Genomic DNA, 18,335 nt, shown 5'->3' with positions numbered 1-18,335 from the left:
TGAGTCAGCAAATTGGCATTCAACACGTCTAGGAGAAAGGTTTAACCTAACGTTATTGGCGGGTGCCACTCTTATCCATACAAATTAAAGGTCGATCCTCATAGACAGGAGTTCATAACTCACTTAGGATTGAGGTCGAGTTACCTATGGTCATCCTATGAAATGTTAATCTCTTCAGTCAACAGTGTTATAAAGAGAGATTAATCAATTCATGGCCCGATCTTATACAAACTCTAGGATACCCCCACTCGCACGTCTCCACATGAACGATTAGGATCAAATCATTTGTAACACTTTACAATTCTTGCAACAATTACAAAGTGGGACGTATCCGTGGTGTCACTAGGATAAGGCACCCAACCATATCCTATATTATAGACCATTTATGTTATTACTTAAACATGATCCATCTGTATGTCAACCACATACTGTTCAAGTTTCATAAAATAACCTTGGATCTTTCTTTAATGGATAATAACATATAAAATAATCAACCATTATTTCAAATAACATATTAACTACGAGGCTTTATGGTATACATCTCAACAAGATCACTTAAAAGCTCTTAGTTGCTATCATAAAGACTTCTATTAGTGGCTATCAATTTTGATTAGTTATCAGCAGTTATCGATTGGGTTGTTGAGGTTAAAAAAACCCTCTCCCTAATGCTTCATCTCACGTTGGTTTCTATGTTTATGATGATGATTGATTGTGAATATTTGATTATCGGTAATTATCAACAACTATCACTAATAGACTTCTACCAGTGGTTATCAACTTTGAAAGAAAACTATCAACTTTCAAATATTAACACTTAAAGTTATTAGTGATATAAGTCTATCAATGACTATCACTTAATTTTTATCACACGCTATCAACTTTGTAAGAAAACTATTAACTTTGAAAGATTGATCCTTAAAACTATAATTGATGGAAGTCTATCGATGGCTATCAACTTTAAAATATTAACACTTCAAGCTATAAGTGGTAAAATATTATCGGTGTCTATCACTGATATAAGTCTATCAACTTTAAAGTTATCACTTCAAAGTAAATTTATGCATACAAACGTATAAACATATCTTCCCCTACGTCCCCTTTGGTTGCCTTGAAGTTGTTGGGAACAAGGAGGGTGAGAACATAGAAGACTGATATCAATTTGAAATCTTTTTTAGCATAACTCAGTCGGGATGAATGCAAGGGAAGTGGATAGAGATTTAAGGTTTAAATACTATTTTGGTCCCTAAACTTTAAACAAGTCCTAAACTTTCTATTTTAGTCCTAAACTTTCAAATGACTGTTTTAGTCCTCAAACATTAGAAAAATGTTAAAAATTTAACAAAATGATGATTTGGCATTTTTTCCATAAGTGATGCATCCATCAAATAAACAAGTTGGGTATAGATTAGAGTATGTTGTTCCTTATTCTCTCTCATATTCTTTGTTTGATTTGCTTTTGTAAATTGAATTTTTCATCATGTCTTCATTGTTTTCACATTCTCTCTTCTTCTATAATCTGTCACTTTCTCAGTTGAACTAGTATCTTCCATTCTCTCTCATTAATTATTTCTTTTAACACTATCCTAATTTCATATCTAGGTTTATATTTGTCTATATATATTTAGATTCAATTTCTCTGAATTTCTATAACTACTCTTTCACTCTCTTGATTCTCTCTACAATGTGCTCTATCTATCTATACTTCTTCTTTGATTTACATTTGAGATCATGTTTGTTCTCAATCTCATGACTACAACCTTGTTTATCGGCCTTCACTTCCTCTTAAGCATGAACTGAAAAAAGACTAGAAAAAAGCAGAGAAACTATAGCCCGAAAAGAAAAATGAAGTGGTTGAAATAATATTAAGGTAGCTTGTAATTTTCCATTAATGGCAGAAAATTGTGCATCTCACAAGCTGTTTTTGTCATTTTTGTGCAAGCTGCAAATTTTTTGAAGTTCTTTCTGCATTTTTTTTAGCTTCCTTCTCATCTAATTGAAGCCATAAGGATTTTTTGTGATGGTATCCAACTTGTTTATTTGACATGGATGCCTAATGTCTAAGGAAGAATATCAAATCATCATCCCTTTAAGTTTTTAAGAGAATCTTAACCGTAAGGACTAATATGAGCATTTTTTTCAAAGTTTGGAAACTATAATAGACATTTTTATAGTTTAGGGACTAAAATAGAGTAAATCTTAAAGTTTACGGACCAAAATAATATTAAACCTAAATTTAATTACATCAACAACTTATAATAAATTTAATTATATCAACAATTTAACACAAAAATTAAATCCATTTTTTTAAAAAAAAATAGAAGTAAATTTGAAAATGATTTTGAACATGACAATAGCAATTTTAACCATTTTAAAATCATTTCTAAACTTTGAGTAATTCATTTATCTTATAAAAATTATGAAAGTATTTTTTTTAAAAAAAAATCAAAATCACTATTGTAATTTTTAAAATCACTCTAAAATATGCTTTTAACTACTCAAAATTAATTTCCAAAAGAGGTTAGAGGTTCGATGCTCATTCCCACAGTTGTTACGAACCTAAGTTCCACCTCAAAACTAAATGACAATAGGTATAATAACTCATCTATTTTATAAGCATTCTAAAGTCTCTTTCATCTTCGTAGTGTAACATAAACACATCTTAAATCAAGATATAAAAATGGGCTAACAAGAAAAATAGAAAATTTTAGAGATTCATTTTAAAAAATAGCAAACAAAAATTATAAGAATGGCAAAATGATTTTCAAGATTATTAATTATTAATTATTAATTATCAAAAGACGAAAATACCTATCAATACCAAAATTCTATTAATTCCAAAATACCAAATCAAGAAAGATTTAGTAATTAAAAAAAAATCTAAATTTCAAATTATGTTAATTCAAAAAATCTAAAATTCAAATTATAACCCTCAAGATTCCATTAACTATTAAGAACCAAATATTTTTAAATGAAAATATTGTCCAATTAAAAATGGCAATCAAGGTTCTATTAATCATTGAAAAATCCTAATATTTTCAAATCTTGAACTTAAGAATAAACAAAACGTATCTAACAAAAAAAAAAAAAAAAAACAAAACAAATGCATAGAATAATAAATATTTAAAAAAAAAAAAAAAAAAACAAAAACAAAACTGAACTTCGCCCGGGTCGGATCCTATTTTACGCCGGATCCAAATTCGGGTTGGGCCTTTTGCGGGTCGACTCTGCAAATTGAAATGAAAATCAGTTAGAAGTTCCGAATAGTTCGTTAATGGCTGGCTGGGAGAGAAAAGAATGTAAAAATAGACCCAAAATGTTATTCCAAAATCAAAGTGAAGAGAGAGAGAGAGAAAGGGAAATGAATACAAGAGAGAGGGAGCGAGATCTAGAGCTTTTGATCCCAGTCGCTACAGTTTCTGAAAATGGAGCCTCCAAATCTTCCTCCGTTCCCGCTGCCACTTTATCCAATCATCACTCCGGCCGTGAGGTCCGTTTTTGCTTCTCTTTTCCTCTTGCTAATTCTCTCCCACATTGTTCTTTCAATTTTCCGCCGCGATTTCTTACTCTGTAACGTTTGAAATCAAGTTTAACTATGTATGAATAGTGTTAGATGCACTCAATCCACTCCATTATCTACCAACATTACACTAAACTTTCCGTTCATCGATGTATTTTAGGCTTTTGCTAAAGTCATTCGCAGCTGGGCTTCCAAGAAGTTCATGACAGGATGGTAATTCTTCTGCTGTTCGTTATGATTCGTTGTTAGAGTTCTGGAATAAATGCATCTTTCGTTTCTTTTCTTTTCTTTTATTTATTTATATATTTTTTACTCTTTTTCTAAGCATTTCGGGTGAAGATATGGATTTTTGTCATGAATGTGAGATCATTTTGCATTTGATTGTGTGATTATAAGATGAAGGATAGTATACTTTGGATTCAAGAGCCAATTATGGTTTATTTTCAGGATGGTTTGTGTTTATAGAGTTGGCTTGAAATGTGGAGTGTTAATTCTTAGTTTATGGGGCTTTTGTTTGCAGTGTAATTCTTCTACCAATTGCTATTACATTCTACATCACTTGGGGATTCATTCGTTTTGTTGATGGTTTCTTCTCTCCAATATATAATCACTTAGGGATCAATATTTTTGGTAAGTTAAGGAGTTATATATTTTGTTCCAAAACACCAGAAGAATTAGATTTTCCGCAGTTGATTTTCAGTAGAAATTTCTGCAGGGCTTGGGTTTATTACATCCATCACATTCATCTTTCTTGTTGGTATTTTCATGTCATCTTGGTTGGGGGCTTCTGTTCTTACTATTGGTGAATGGTTCATTAAGAAAATGCCACTTGTAAGCTATATTTACACGGCCTCAAAGCAAATTAGTACTGCAATTTCACCAGGTAAGAGCGCATTGAAAACTTTACTCTTGTTCTAATTTCCATCCATTTATCTCTGTATTGACAATCCGAAAAATTGGCCTCAGATCAAACTTCAAATGCCTTCAAGGAAGTAGCAATTATCAGGCACCCCCGAGCTGGCGAATATGCTTTTGGATTCATCACTTCCTCCGTTGTTCTTCAGAGCAGAATGGAAGAGGAAGAACTTTATTGTGTTTATGTCCCTACTAATCATCTCTATCTTGGAGACATATTTCTTATGAGTTCCAAGGATATTCTGAGGCCTAATCTCTCTGTCCGAGAGGGAATTGGTATGATCGCTCCGCTCAAAAAGAAACCATTTAAAGTTTTAAACCTTAGTATTGTGAGCATGTTAATATAATATTAAATTTATCTTCATCTATTCGTTTAAGTTTTTTTTGTCATTAACTGATTTAACATAGTGTTAGAGCATATCCTGTATTCAAACCTCTACAATGTTATTTCCTCTCTAATTAATATTGATTTCCACTTATTAGGTTTTCTACATATTTCAAGCCTAAAAATTGAGGGCAGGTGTTAGAGATGTTGATATAATATTAAACTTTTGAGACGCTGTTTAACATGGTATCGTAAACGAAGTTGATGGGTTAATATCTAACTTAGCTCATATGAGTTTTAGGGTCTGTTTGAATTGACTTTTTAAGTACTAAATCTTAATAATTAATTGATATATTGGACCTTTATGTTAAGAATTTTTTGCAACGTGCTTATTATGAATATAGAGTTCGATGTTACTTTTTTGGTGCAGAAATTGTGATCTCTGGAGGGATGTCAGTGCCTCAAATACTAACGACAGTGGATGCAAGAGCAATTCCAACAAGTGGAAGCGAAAAACTTTGCAAAACCAAAAGTATGGTATGATGATCAGTGGGTGAATATATTTCATCCAACCATGTGGAAAATGGCAGTGTTTTTACAGTTTGTCAATTCAAAACGGCATGGAACTGAGTGTATCTAGCCTGACATCCATCTTCAGTAAGTTGTAATGGGAACAATCTGCAAATTGGAAGTAGCTCAAATTCTTTAGGAAACAAACAGGAAGAAATATTACCATACGTTAATCTTTTTCCAGATCCATGATTTGGTTGTTCAGAGCTTTCACCTTTTTAGAAGTGGAGCTAATTTCTCCCTTTATTTTTCAGTTGTATATGTTGACCCATGTTCCTTGTGACATGGCAATTTTGTTTTCTAGTTCACCAAGATTCTTTCTTAACTTTGATTAGAAAAACCATGAAATTGGTTTATGCATACAACTTGAAACTGGAGCTCTCACATCTCAAAATTATATAACTAGAAGACCAGAATGTATTGAGTTTCATATGACCACACAAAATTACTACCCTTTTTGCAATTTGATCGGTTGAGTTGTGGTATTTATAATTAAGCCAATTAAGACACCTTTATCAAACTGTAATGACAATTAGTATAATCGTAATGAAATTTTATTGATAGATCAATTATAATGAGTCTGATTTGTAAATGTAATTCGATTGCTTTTGATCAAAGTTATGAATTTTATCTACTTTTTCCTCTTGAACAATAACAATATATAATGGTAGCTGTAACAGCTCTACTCATCAATCAGTTTGCATTTTTTTATTATAAATTTAGAAATGAGTTGCACGTGTCACCAAAATCAAATGGGGCCTACTTTTTACATTATCATTGATTATTACCTTTTCATTAGAGTAAATGTGACCTAAGTTTCATTGAATGTTACAGTAGAAAAAAGATTTACAATGAATACGAAACAAAGTGCAAGGTGCTTGTACTTTCTGATTGGGATTTAGAGATGTTGATTCAAGGCATACACTTAGAATAGTGTATCAATTTTAACCTAACTTTTAATTCTAAAGTAATCCAGTGTTTCAACGAAAATTTAAGTCTAGCATAAAATTAAACTCGGTTAATGTATGATATTGACCATTGAAAAAAAATCTCAAACTTATACATTTAACAAACTCCAAACATTTGTGTTGTTCCCTAAAAGATAATTGTAATTTCAAATAATTCTTCAAATGAAAATCTATTAATTGGCCCCCGTTTGGTAACCAATTAGTTTTTTGTTTTTGTTTTTGAAAATTAAGTCTATTTCATCCACATGTCTTATAATAATTTGTATTTTTCTTAAGTACAATGATTAAAAGTTCTTCAAATGAAAATCTATTAATTGGCCTCTATTTGATAACCATTTAGTTTTTTATTTTTGTTTTTAAAAATTAAGTTTATTTCATCCACATGTCTTATAATAATTTGTATTTTTCTTAAATACAATGATTGAATTCTTAGAAGTTTTAAAAACAAAAACTACTTTTTGAAAACTACTTTTTTTAGTTCTCAAAACTTGAGTTAATTTTTTAAACCATTGATAAAAAAATAGATAACAACTAAAGAAATTTTGAGACGGAAGTAGTATTCATAGACTTAATTTTCAAAAACAAAAAATAAGAAATAAAATGGTTACCATACGAGACCTTAATTAAAGCTTGCTAAAGTTGCTATACTTATTAAAGTTTTAAGTACATTTTGATAATAATATGTGCATAGTTTATTTGATTAAAATATTATTTCATCAACTACAAGGTAAAATTATATAATTTTTTCATAAACTTTGTTAAGACATAAATATATGTATAATTCTCTTGCTTATAACAATCCGTTGTCGTCCAGCGGTTAGGATATCTGGCTTTCACCCAGGAGACCCGGGTTCGATTCCCGGCAACGGAATTATTTTATCTCTTTAAAGTAAAATATTTAGGTTTTATAAATAAATTGTTGTCCAACTGTGCGTCAAGCGCATCTAGTGTAGTGGTATCATAGTACCCTCCCACGGTACTGACCGGGGTTCGATTCCCCGGATGCGCATTTTCTGTGAAGCTTTTCCCGATTATTTTATTTTTCCTTTAAATTTAAGAACTGAAAAATAAAACTATGAAGCAGTTAAAGGAATGCCATGTATTGACAAATTAATTTATTCAAATTTACTAATAAAGTAAACACATTATATATATATAATGAATATAATCATTAGGTGATTTAGTAAATATAACACAATGTAGCAATCAAGCTGTTAATATATGCAACACACTACTTTAGATAATTTTATAAATGTTATAATTTTACTTAATACATCATTATATATAATGTATGGTTTTAATTTATTTCATTTATTTTATAACTATTATAATTATTAGAAGTTCAAATCCATAATTCAAAATTGTATGCAAATTTAGGTTAAAAGCATTTTTTAAAATATAATTCACATACATCTAAGATCACATTTCTAATCAGATTAGAAATAAGTTTAATCTTTTAATCAGTTTAATCAGATTAAATTGAGTTTAATTAAATAATTAAATTTGTAACAAACGTATCTATAAGGGATCTTATGTCTAAGGCTAGTTCTGTCTAGGTTAGAGCATTTAAGTTGACGGAAATGGAACACCCCTACCTGGGAATTGACCTGGGTAAATTAGATATATTTGCTACAAGCATGCAATTATCGATTAAAGTTTATTAAAATATTTATTAAACATTAATCAAAATTATTTAACTATTCAAAGTAAGTGTTATTTTTGGGCAAATTTAAACAATCGCTTAGTAAAAATAAGTAGTCGTATTTTTCTAAGTTATAGTATAAGAACATACATCTCATGTACATTCACCACAATTAATGGACCGGGATTATTAGCCTCAAAAACTAGAATTTAAATTCTATCCATTACATAAAACCATCGAGCAAACTGGGTCTTGAACCGTCGGGGCAAAGACTTAGTAAATTGGGCGAGTAACCACGATCTTAGCTATAATCGAGTACCATTTACAATGGGATGAAGCATGAGGCTACTCAATCATTTAGCGCACTAATTTAAACAACGCAAGGCTAAACGATCATTTAGACGACTATAATGCTATGTAGCATGATCGTAGACGATCGAAGAGCAAGCGATAAGTAACATTTACCNAGACGATCGAAGAGCAAGCGATAAGTAACATTTACCCCGCGATCGTGTAGTCAATGACTAATCGATAAAACTTGCTAACATACACGATCATTTAGTGCGCATGCGTTCACCTTACAGTCGAGTATCCCATACTCAACTATCGTTTACCCCCATCGTTTACACAATCTGACCAATGCTTGGTCTTCTTCATCCTCGAAGTAATGCACAACCCCTTGCTTTGAAGCTTCATCACAAGCGACTTACTTTAACTCAAACACTTTGAATTACAGACTCGATAGCAAGTTAATATGCCCAAAAACACAGGGACCCTTACAGTTAACTTTGAAAAAGTAAAAGAATTCAACAACCAGAGGCAATCATCCCAGAAACTCCATTAATCCACATCCACAAACATATTTAACACTAAAACAAAATGTAGACATACTTTCACCCACCAAGAGTGTAAATGTTATTCTATACATCAATGGATTTGGAATATTAGAACCTGACTTTGATACCAATTGAAAGAACTCTTATCAAAGAGAACCCATGAGTGGAAGCACAATCGTTCCAAATTCATTGTGACAGAATTACAAGCATACACAAACATATAAACCAGTTATGCAATTATGTTTCTTGTGCCCATCCTCTCTGCAACGAAAACATTTCCCTTTGGGAGCTTTATTTTTCTTTGCAGTGGTTTTCCTATTCCCTTTACCCTTCTTCATTTGTACAATTTTATCTTTTGAAGATGAAAGAACAAACTTCTTTTTGTCAACGGGGTTTGTTCTAGATGAAGAACCCTTGAAAAAAAAATTAGGTCGTGAAACAACGTTTACTTCACTTTCTTTAAGTTTCAGCATAGACTAGTAAGTCTAAAATTCGTTTAACAATGTTGTCAAATTGTAACTAAGGAAAGTTAGATAACTCTTCGGAAGAGATTTCTAATATCATACTGACTTGACTGGTTTCATCTATTCTTGCCCCGTGAGCTTCAACAACATTAAAATTGATCATCATATCGAGAACATGTTCTTTGACGTTGGTACCATCTTTCATGCGAGTATTATAAACATATTTAATGGCTTCGTATCGAATAGAGGATGATGGTTGTCCGAACATCTCTTGGAGTGATGCCATTATCTCACGGGCAATGAGCATTACTTCATGTTTCTTATTAAGTATGTCTGATATACTTGCTAAGATATGAGCCCTGACTTTTTTGTTAGCCCTAACCCACCGATTATAGATGTCCCGAAAATTTTGGTTCGCTGTTGAACTGGGAATCGGAGGACATTCCTCCGTTAACACAAACCTCAAATCATCCACAACTAATATTGTATTTATGTTGAATTTTTAGTTTGAATATCCTTCTCCATTAAACTTATCAAAATTGAGCAGTTGTATTATTGAATTCGACATTGCTGAAAAATTAAATAAATCCTATTAATTTTTATGCATCTTAAATCCAATTTTAACAAAGAAATAAAGTACCCATTTTTTCTTTATTTATTTTGCAACGATACTTCAGTGATTTAGAATAGTTGTTACCGCGGGGCAGTGAAAAAATTCCTTCACTGAAGCAAGACAAACTTAACCAAATACTATATCCAGAATAACTCTTATTATTATAGTTCATTCGGTTACCGTTTTTGGTCAAGATCTTTACTAACAATTAGTAATTCTTGTAAGTGTGACCTGTCATTTTCAAGTCTTATAAAACTATAGGAATATGCCCCCGAGTTGGAAGACGATATTCAAGACGGAACTATAAGACCCTATTCATTTCTGAAGCTTGGGTTGTTTCGAATCATATGTTACAACCCTCCGTAGGGATCACCATGGTTAACGACTAGCTAGTGCTGCCTAAAAACAACAACAGGCGCAACATAGGATTCTCATATTCAAATTAATGGAGGAGACCATAGGATAATGTTGACACATTTCTTTCACCCATTTAATATGAACTACTTCCCCCATTCACCTTGTTATTGACCTATGCAAACACTTTCCGAATGGAGTAATCGTGGTAAAAGCGACACGAAGCTGAGCATGGATCTCATGGTGTGAACTCTTGGGGACGTGAAAGTCGATAACTATAAATCGAATATATTGTTAATCTCCCACTGAAGCATTCTATATATTTGGATATTTATTTACTTAGGTTTAAAACAGCTAACTTTGAACAACCTAAGTCTATATGATTTTTATCCAAGTATAACGTTTATATTTGGATTTTTACGTGCTAAGTGTTTAAACTAGTTTTAAACCTCACACCACTCACGCAAGCTCATAAAATCAGTTAACAACGCTCAACACTTCGGTCATAATCCCAGGTAAAAGGTGTTACGTAAACCATCAATTTAAGTACCCTCAACCTTAGACAGATTTATGAACTGATTTGAGTTTGTAACCAAATTTTATAAGGTAACAATCTATTTTAACTGTTTAAAACAAGTCGTTAACCTAAATGAGCATGTTGTTTCTCTTTGTTATGGATTTTAAAGTCTAATTTTATTTTATAACTAACTTATAAAAAAATTTAAAAAAAACTTTTAACAAACCATAACATGCCTCAAAGGTATTCAAAATTAATATAACAATTACATAAATTTTTTTAACAAACCCTAAAACATACATAATATATATATTATAACTAATTATAACATACAGCAATGCATGTAACATGTTTACCTATGGTGGGATTTTAAATCTAAAATGACATACTATATGCACAGACATATCTAATTTAAGAATAATATACATCACATGCAGAAAATAATTAAACAAAACTAATATGGTTCAACTTTGGCATTCTAAACAAATCAAATACTAAATTATTACAAAGTTATATAAAAAAAAACAGCTTCAAATTGGGAAGAATCGCTCGAACTAACCCGAACTGCCTAAATCGGACCACTAAGGCTTTATAGAAGGTTGAATCATACCGGTTTGAAGGAGAACCGGTCGTACCAGACTCTTCAACCCACGAACCGGCCTGACAGTGCGCAAACAAATCTGCACTAGGATTAACATTGTCAGCATCCCAGTGTTGCAACGTTGTTCATCAGCGAGCCTGTGGCGTTGCAACGCTCGATGAATTAGGACATGACGTTCCTGGAGTTACACCCTAATTCAGTCTCTAATGACTCCAAATAAATTATAGACTCTAGAGCACACATATAAGCTCATCAATCAAGAGCCAATTACAAATTTAACTTGAAAATCAAAAAGAAATCTAATGTCAAAATTGAATTTAAACCATATAAATCACAAACTCAAACATGCTTAAAAATTCACCCACCAAACTCAACTTAACAATAATTGAGTGCTTAAATCATGATTTGATAGTAATTGAAGGAGTAATATAACATGTAACGGAAGAAATCGGAATCAATAAGCACTTTAACTAGCCGCGCACGAGACCACTTCGATGTTGAGTCGGGGGATGCGAACATAGCGGCCCTAAAAGACCTTCTGCGCTATCTTAAGAAAGGCGAAAAACTTCCATTTTGAGACCGCGACGCAACCCATCGCGGAGCAATTTAAGTTTTAAACATGCTACACAAGTAAAATTCATAAGAGGGTTTGTGCTATACAATACCTTTAAAGAACTCTCCATGAATTCAACTGGATCTCCACAAATCTGAGCTTGAACCTTCAAGTAGACCACCACCAAGATCTTCTCTACTAAACTCAAAAAGGAATGTGTAGTGAAAACACTCAAATTGAGCTGAATTTTGGATGAACTTAGGTAGGTTGTTAAGGGTTTTCAAACCAGCAGTCTTTCTGTTAAAAACTTCAGAGTTCTCTCCCAAATAACAACATGTAAGTTCAATATAAAGACTCAATTCATGTATGAAAAATGCCTTCATGTAGGACATCTCCTACTTTGAGTTATCATTGAAGAGGTAAGTGGAATTGGGTGATATCACCCAATTTGAGTTTAGTGGATTTTTCCCAAAAATTGTTGGAAAAATCCACTAACTCAATTAAGATTTGAAAATGATTTTCTTTAAATAAAACAATTTTATTTAAATAATTTGGTTTCATAATTCAAAATAATTAATTTAAATAAAACTAAATTTAATTTTTAATTAAACCTTTTGATTAAATTAAATTATTATTAATTTAATCTTAATATTAAATTAATAAAACACCAATTCCACCAATATGATTCAATTTCATATTATTAATATTTAAATTAATATTAATTGATTCTCCAATTTTGTTCAATTTCGATAAAATTAAACGTTTCAATTATATCGAATACAATTAATTGAAACCTTAAAAAATTGAATTTGAACGTTTCAAATTCATAACCCTAATTTCATCCAAACATACTCAATTTATTAATCCAATTTATGAGCTAGTAGAAGGACCTAATGGACCTACAGATCATGAGCTCCAACGATTTGTAATTAATTGGATAAACTCTTTAAAACTGAATTAATCACTATTTGTTAACTATCAAGACATACCACTATAGCTCGATAGTTGCGCTCTCCTCACTGTAGATATATTTCTGTCCAATCTATCGGCTAACCCTAAGACGAGTAGGAGTGAATTCCATCTTGCAAAACTATATCCCCAGCTATCTATCCGCCCTTATCCCCAAAATGGGAGGCTTATTCAGCAGTGTTGTTGGACTACTCTCACCTATGCAGATCAAAAGATAATCTCGAATGAACAAGAGTTCATAGTTAGCCCAAGATTAAGATCAAGTTATCCTAGGTTATTTTAGTATGAAATAGTCAGTTTTAATAGTAAAATGTCGTTATAAAGAAAAGTGACTATTTCGAGGTCCAGTCTTTATGCAAACTCATTGCATAGGATGCCCCCACTCACATGTCTCTACATGAATAATCTATAAATCACCTCATTTATATCAGCATACAAAATGGGCGCATCTAATAGTATTACCAGGATGAGATACTCAATTTCATCCATATAATTATAGACCCTTTAGGCTATATACTATAACTTGATCCTATTTATGTCACTACATAAAGTTAAAGTATTCATACTATAACCATGGATTTGTTTATTGGATTTTCATAATAAAATGCAATATCAACAACTTTATTGAATAAAATATTCAGTAATATTTTATTAATAAATAGAATGTTTAACACGAATAACGAATTACGAGTTTTTAGGACATTCCCAACAGTAATTCCATCGAGTACCATCGAGTATGGCATCGTGCATCGAGTATTGGGCAGTGGCTGAAAATCTAGTTTTTGTTGCTCGACCTTCTTCACTTGTTTCTTCAATTACAACCTAATTGCAACTCTAATGACTCTAATTGAATTTCAGACACTTAATCACACATTAAGGCCCATCAATCAAGGGCCAATTACAAGAATTACAATATAATTGAAGAGAAAACAGTATTGAAACTCAAAAAAAACCATATCAGTTCACCATTTTCATACAACTTATGAAAAACACCCACCAAGCCAAAACTAACTTGAGTTGAATGTTTAAATGATGATCTAATACCAATTATTGGAATACAGAAATATGCAGTGGAAGAAAACATAACTATTAAACATTCTAATTCTTCAATTTTGACATCAAAATAAGCATGTTCATGGAGTATTAAGAAGGTTTCATTACATATCTTTGAAGATCCTTTTCAAACTTAAAATTCAGATGCAGTCTTCTCCAACTCTTATTGTAGACCACCACTAGAGCTTTCCTACTATTCTCTAGGAGCAATAGATTGAGTTGTGGGACTCAAAACAAGCTTGAACTTAGGGAACTGGAGGAGAGGTTTTCTGGTTTTTCAACTTGTTGAAGAACAACTTCTTCAACCTTCAAAAATTCAGCAATTCAGCAATTGCATTAGTTTTTCCCCTCAATCAAGAGTGGTTTTATTGCATGACTCTCATGCAAAACTGAACACTTCAAGTAATTCCAGCTATCCCTTGAATTTGGTGGTGGAATTGTGTGTAAGAAGGTGACTAACCTTCTTGCTTGAAAGTTGAAAATTCTCACATTTGGATTTTCCCATTCTTCAATTTTCTTTCTTTTCTTTCTTTTTCTTTTTTTTGTTTTGCAATTGATTTTCAAAAACAAAACCTTTTGCATTAAAATTGAAACTTTATAAATTTTACAAAAATTAATTCAATAATCAATTTTTCTAATAAAATTAATGATTAATAATTACTTAAACAATTTAATTAATTCTATTAATTTAATATCAAATATTAAATTAATTTGTCACCAAATCCATCACATGAATCCCTATTCATGAAATTAATATTCAAATCATATTTAACTGATTCTCCAATTACGTTTAATTCTAAAATTAAACGTGTAATTATATCACGTATAATTACTAATTCCTTTAATTCGAATTTGAACATTTCAAATCAACTTATTATGCTATTCTAAGGCTAATCCGTTTGTGAGCTAGTAGGGGACCTAATGGACCTACAGGCTCCAACGATTCGAGATTAATCGGCTAAACTCTTTACACTTAATTATCCCCCATTTTTTAATTACCTGGTCACTCCACTAAAGCCTAGTAGTTGCACTCCCCTCACTGTAGATATATTGTTTCATATAACCATAATCAGAAAGTTAACCCTTCACAGGTTGTCCGTAATAACGATTGGGTCAAAAATTCAAAAAGTTGTTTTTACCCCCGAGATTACCTCTTGTTCCTTAAGTCCCACCGATTCTTTAATGAACAATTAGTTTGTGATCCGATCATCAAACCGAGTCTCTCTCAGGCCAATAAGAGGATGGGACCCTTTGTTTAAGACCTGAAATCAGTACTTAAGGGAATAACCTCTTTACTATCCCTAAAAGCGAGTAGGAGTGAATTCCATGTTGCACCCTATGTCCCCAGCTATCTACCCGATCTTACCCCTGAAATAGGAGACTTATTGAGTCGGCACTATTGAACCAACCCTCACCCATGTAAATCTAAGGATAATCTCGAATAAATAAGAGTTCATAGTTAGCTCAGGATTAAGGTCAAGTTACCTAGGTCATCGTTTTGAAATAGTCAGCCTTAAATAGTAAACAGCGTTATAAAGTAAGAGTGACTTATTTCTTGGTCTGATCTTATGCAAAATTATTACATAGGACACCCCCACTTCTCATGTCACCACATGAACGAATCAGGATCACTTCGTTTGTAGCACTTTACAACTTCTTATAACAACTACAGAGTGGGCCGCATCTAATAGTGTTATCAAAATAAGGTACCCAACCTTATTCGTATACTATAGATCATTTTAACTATTTGCTCGAATCTGATCTACTCTTTTGTCTCCACATAAAGTTCAAGTACTCATGTAATAGTCATGAATCTTTTAGTTTATTGGATTTATTTCAAAAACAAAATAAGCAATTCATATATTTTATAACAACTTTATTGATTTACAAAATGATCTTATTGTTTACACACCACGAGTTTTAGGACATAAAACCCAATAGATTCTTCATTAAATAAAATGATTACAATAAGAGAAACAAAATTTGAAATAAAAAGTTCAACCTTTAGTTAAGAAAACATGAAAGATTATAAAAATATATGTATTATTTCTAGATATTCTCAAAATCAAAAGAAGCACTTGCTATTCTGTCAATTGTGTTAATTTTTTTCAAGAGATTTAAAGAAGTCTGCCATATCCAAATTTGTCGTACTGGATAAGTCAAATATATCATTATTCTGGTATGCAAAATTTGCTTCCACATTTTTCCCTTTTTCTTTCAGGGAAGCTTGATAAAGATCAACTAAATATTTTGATATACGACATATACGTGCAAAATGCCCACTCATACCACATCGTAAACATTTATGTTCAACATTTCTTGAATTCTTATTTTGTGGAGCTCTTTCTTACAATCATCATTATTTCTTCCTCTGTCACGGTCACGACTTCGACCACGATTATTAAAATTTACAGCATGCACTTCAGAGAATGATGTTGTTCCAGTTGGTCGAAATTCATGATTTTTCATTAATAACTTATTATTTTGTTTATTCATGAGAAGGCATGAAATGAATTCAGAATATTATTTACAACCTTTCTTTTAATATTGCTGCTACAGGAGAATATTCGAGACATAAAATGTAGAAAACGTCATCTCTAACATATTCACATCAGTAATTTTCTCTCCACATAATAACAATTTTGAATGAATTTTAAATAATGCAGAGTTGTAATCACTTACTAATTTAAAATCTTGAAGCCTTAAACACATCAATTCATAACAAGTTTTAGGAAGAATAACTGTTTTCTGATGATCTTATATTTTTTTCAAATTATTCCACAAGATGCGGGGGATCTTTTACCGTTAGATATTTCATTTTCGCTCTCATAGAGATGATGACGAAGGAAAATCATTGTTTTTGCCTTTTCCTGATTGGATGTCGTATTCCCTTCTTTAATTGTTTCTCAAAGATTCATGGCATCTAGGTGTATTTCTACATCAAGCACCCATGGCAAATAATTGTTACCATTAATGCAAGGGTTGTGAATCCTAGTTTTGTAAGATTTATCATTATAACACTATTATAAAACATTGTAATCATTTTAGAACTTTAATATATACCAAACATGCAAAACAACGTTTAATTTATCAATCATAATAAAGAGGAAAAAATCGACTTACCTTTAAGACCTACCTTTGGCGGAAAAAACGACATGAGCTCGTATTGATAATGTGTTGTAAAATTGAGAAGCAAAACAAGGCACCACTAAAATACAAAATACCAAGAAAATATAATATATTTAAGATATATAAATATTATTTGAAAAATAAAATTAAAATAAAGAAAATAGAAATGAATTTTTTTCTTCTTTAATTTCTCACAAAATTCTCACCAATGTGTCATACTATAAAATCCACAAATGACCACTATTTGCAGGGACTTTGGTAATTAAGATGTGACACCTTTAGACACTAAGCATGGGTTGTTGAATGACACATAGTCAATACATGAGGTAATAGAGAAATGACACTTGGTCTTTAAACATTAAGCATGGGCATCTAAATTATACCAATTTTATAATATTTATAATACTAACTCTTGGGATTTATTCATAAATCTCGTAGTTTGTAATCTTGTAAATATTATTATTTATTAATAAAATAAAGAGATATTTTATTCATTTATTAGTCTTGCATAACTTAATCCAATAAACTAAGATTCATGATTATTTAATATATTGAACAGTATGTGGTAGACATACAATTGGATCGTGTTCAAGTAACAACCTAAAAGGTTTATAGTATATGGATAAGGTTGGGTACTTTATCCTCGTAACACTATGAATATGACTCACTTTGTAAATGTTACAAGTGTTATAAGTGTTACTAGTTATTTGATTCATGTCCGTTCATGTAATAGACATGCGAGTGGTGTATTCTATATAAAGAGTTTGATTAAGACCCAACTGCAAAATAATTAATCTTTCACTATAGCATTGTTGATTGAAAAGATTAATATTTCATAGGATGATCATATGTAACTCGATCTCAATCCTGAGGACTGTCCATCGATTTGTATGGGTGAGAGTGACTTGAATCGCCAATTCAATATGCCTACCATTTTGGCTACAAGACCGAGTGGGGAGCTAGGAATATAACTACGCGAGATGGAATTTACTCATTCCCATATTTAGATAAAGTAGAAAGTTGTACTTAAGTGCTTACTCCAGATCTTGAACAATGGGCTCCTTCCCTCTCATTGACTCGAGAGGGGTTTTGTTTATAGTAGGACAATAAATAGGCTGTTCATCAAGATCAATGAGGCTTAAGGAATCAGAGGTAGTTATAGGGATAAAATGGTAATTTGACCCAACTATAATATATCTACAATGCGAAGAGCGGGGTCTATAGTGGAGTGACTCACGGTCAATGAATGTTGATTAATTTAATTAAAGACGTATTTTGGAGCTCCTAATCTGAAAGTCCATTAGCTAAT

At 31.5% G+C, this 18,335-nt stretch overlaps 1 protein-coding gene and 2 non-coding genes across 4 annotated transcripts; all 3 read left to right on the top strand.

The window, feature by feature from the left end:
- Window positions 1-3,147: 3,147 nt before the first annotated feature.
- On the top strand, window positions 3,148-5,734 carry LOC120091630 (protein LIKE COV 1-like). 2 transcript variants are annotated; one of them, XM_039049729.1, is made up of 6 exons: window positions 3,148-3,487; window positions 3,678-3,730; window positions 4,038-4,147; window positions 4,233-4,400; window positions 4,484-4,708; window positions 5,188-5,734. In XM_039049729.1, the coding sequence occupies exons 1-6, from the start codon at window positions 3,272-3,274 to the stop codon at window positions 5,298-5,300; spliced, it is 885 nt and encodes a 294-aa protein (XP_038905657.1). In that variant the 5' UTR covers window positions 3,148-3,271; the 3' UTR covers window positions 5,301-5,734. The 2 variants fall into 2 exon arrangements, with proteins under 2 accessions (XP_038905657.1, XP_038905656.1); XM_039049728.1 differs by having other exon boundaries at window positions 4,221-4,400.
- Window positions 5,735-7,094: 1,360 nt separating this feature from the next.
- Window positions 7,095-7,166, top strand: TRNAE-UUC. Its single transcript has one exon. It is a non-coding gene; the product is annotated as a tRNA-Glu (tRNA).
- Window positions 7,167-7,233: 67 nt separating this feature from the next.
- Window positions 7,234-7,304, top strand: TRNAG-CCC. Its single transcript has one exon. It is a non-coding gene; the product is annotated as a tRNA-Gly (tRNA).
- The last annotated feature ends 11,031 nt before the right edge of the window (window positions 7,305-18,335 follow it).

The sequence above is a fragment of the Benincasa hispida genome, chromosome 11 (genome assembly GCF_009727055.1).
Source record: "Benincasa hispida cultivar B227 chromosome 11, ASM972705v1, whole genome shotgun sequence".
NCBI lineage: Eukaryota > Viridiplantae > Streptophyta > Magnoliopsida > Cucurbitales > Cucurbitaceae > Benincasa > Benincasa hispida.
Note: the sequence above shows the minus strand (reverse complement) of the source record. Positions and strands in the feature narration are given on the sequence as shown.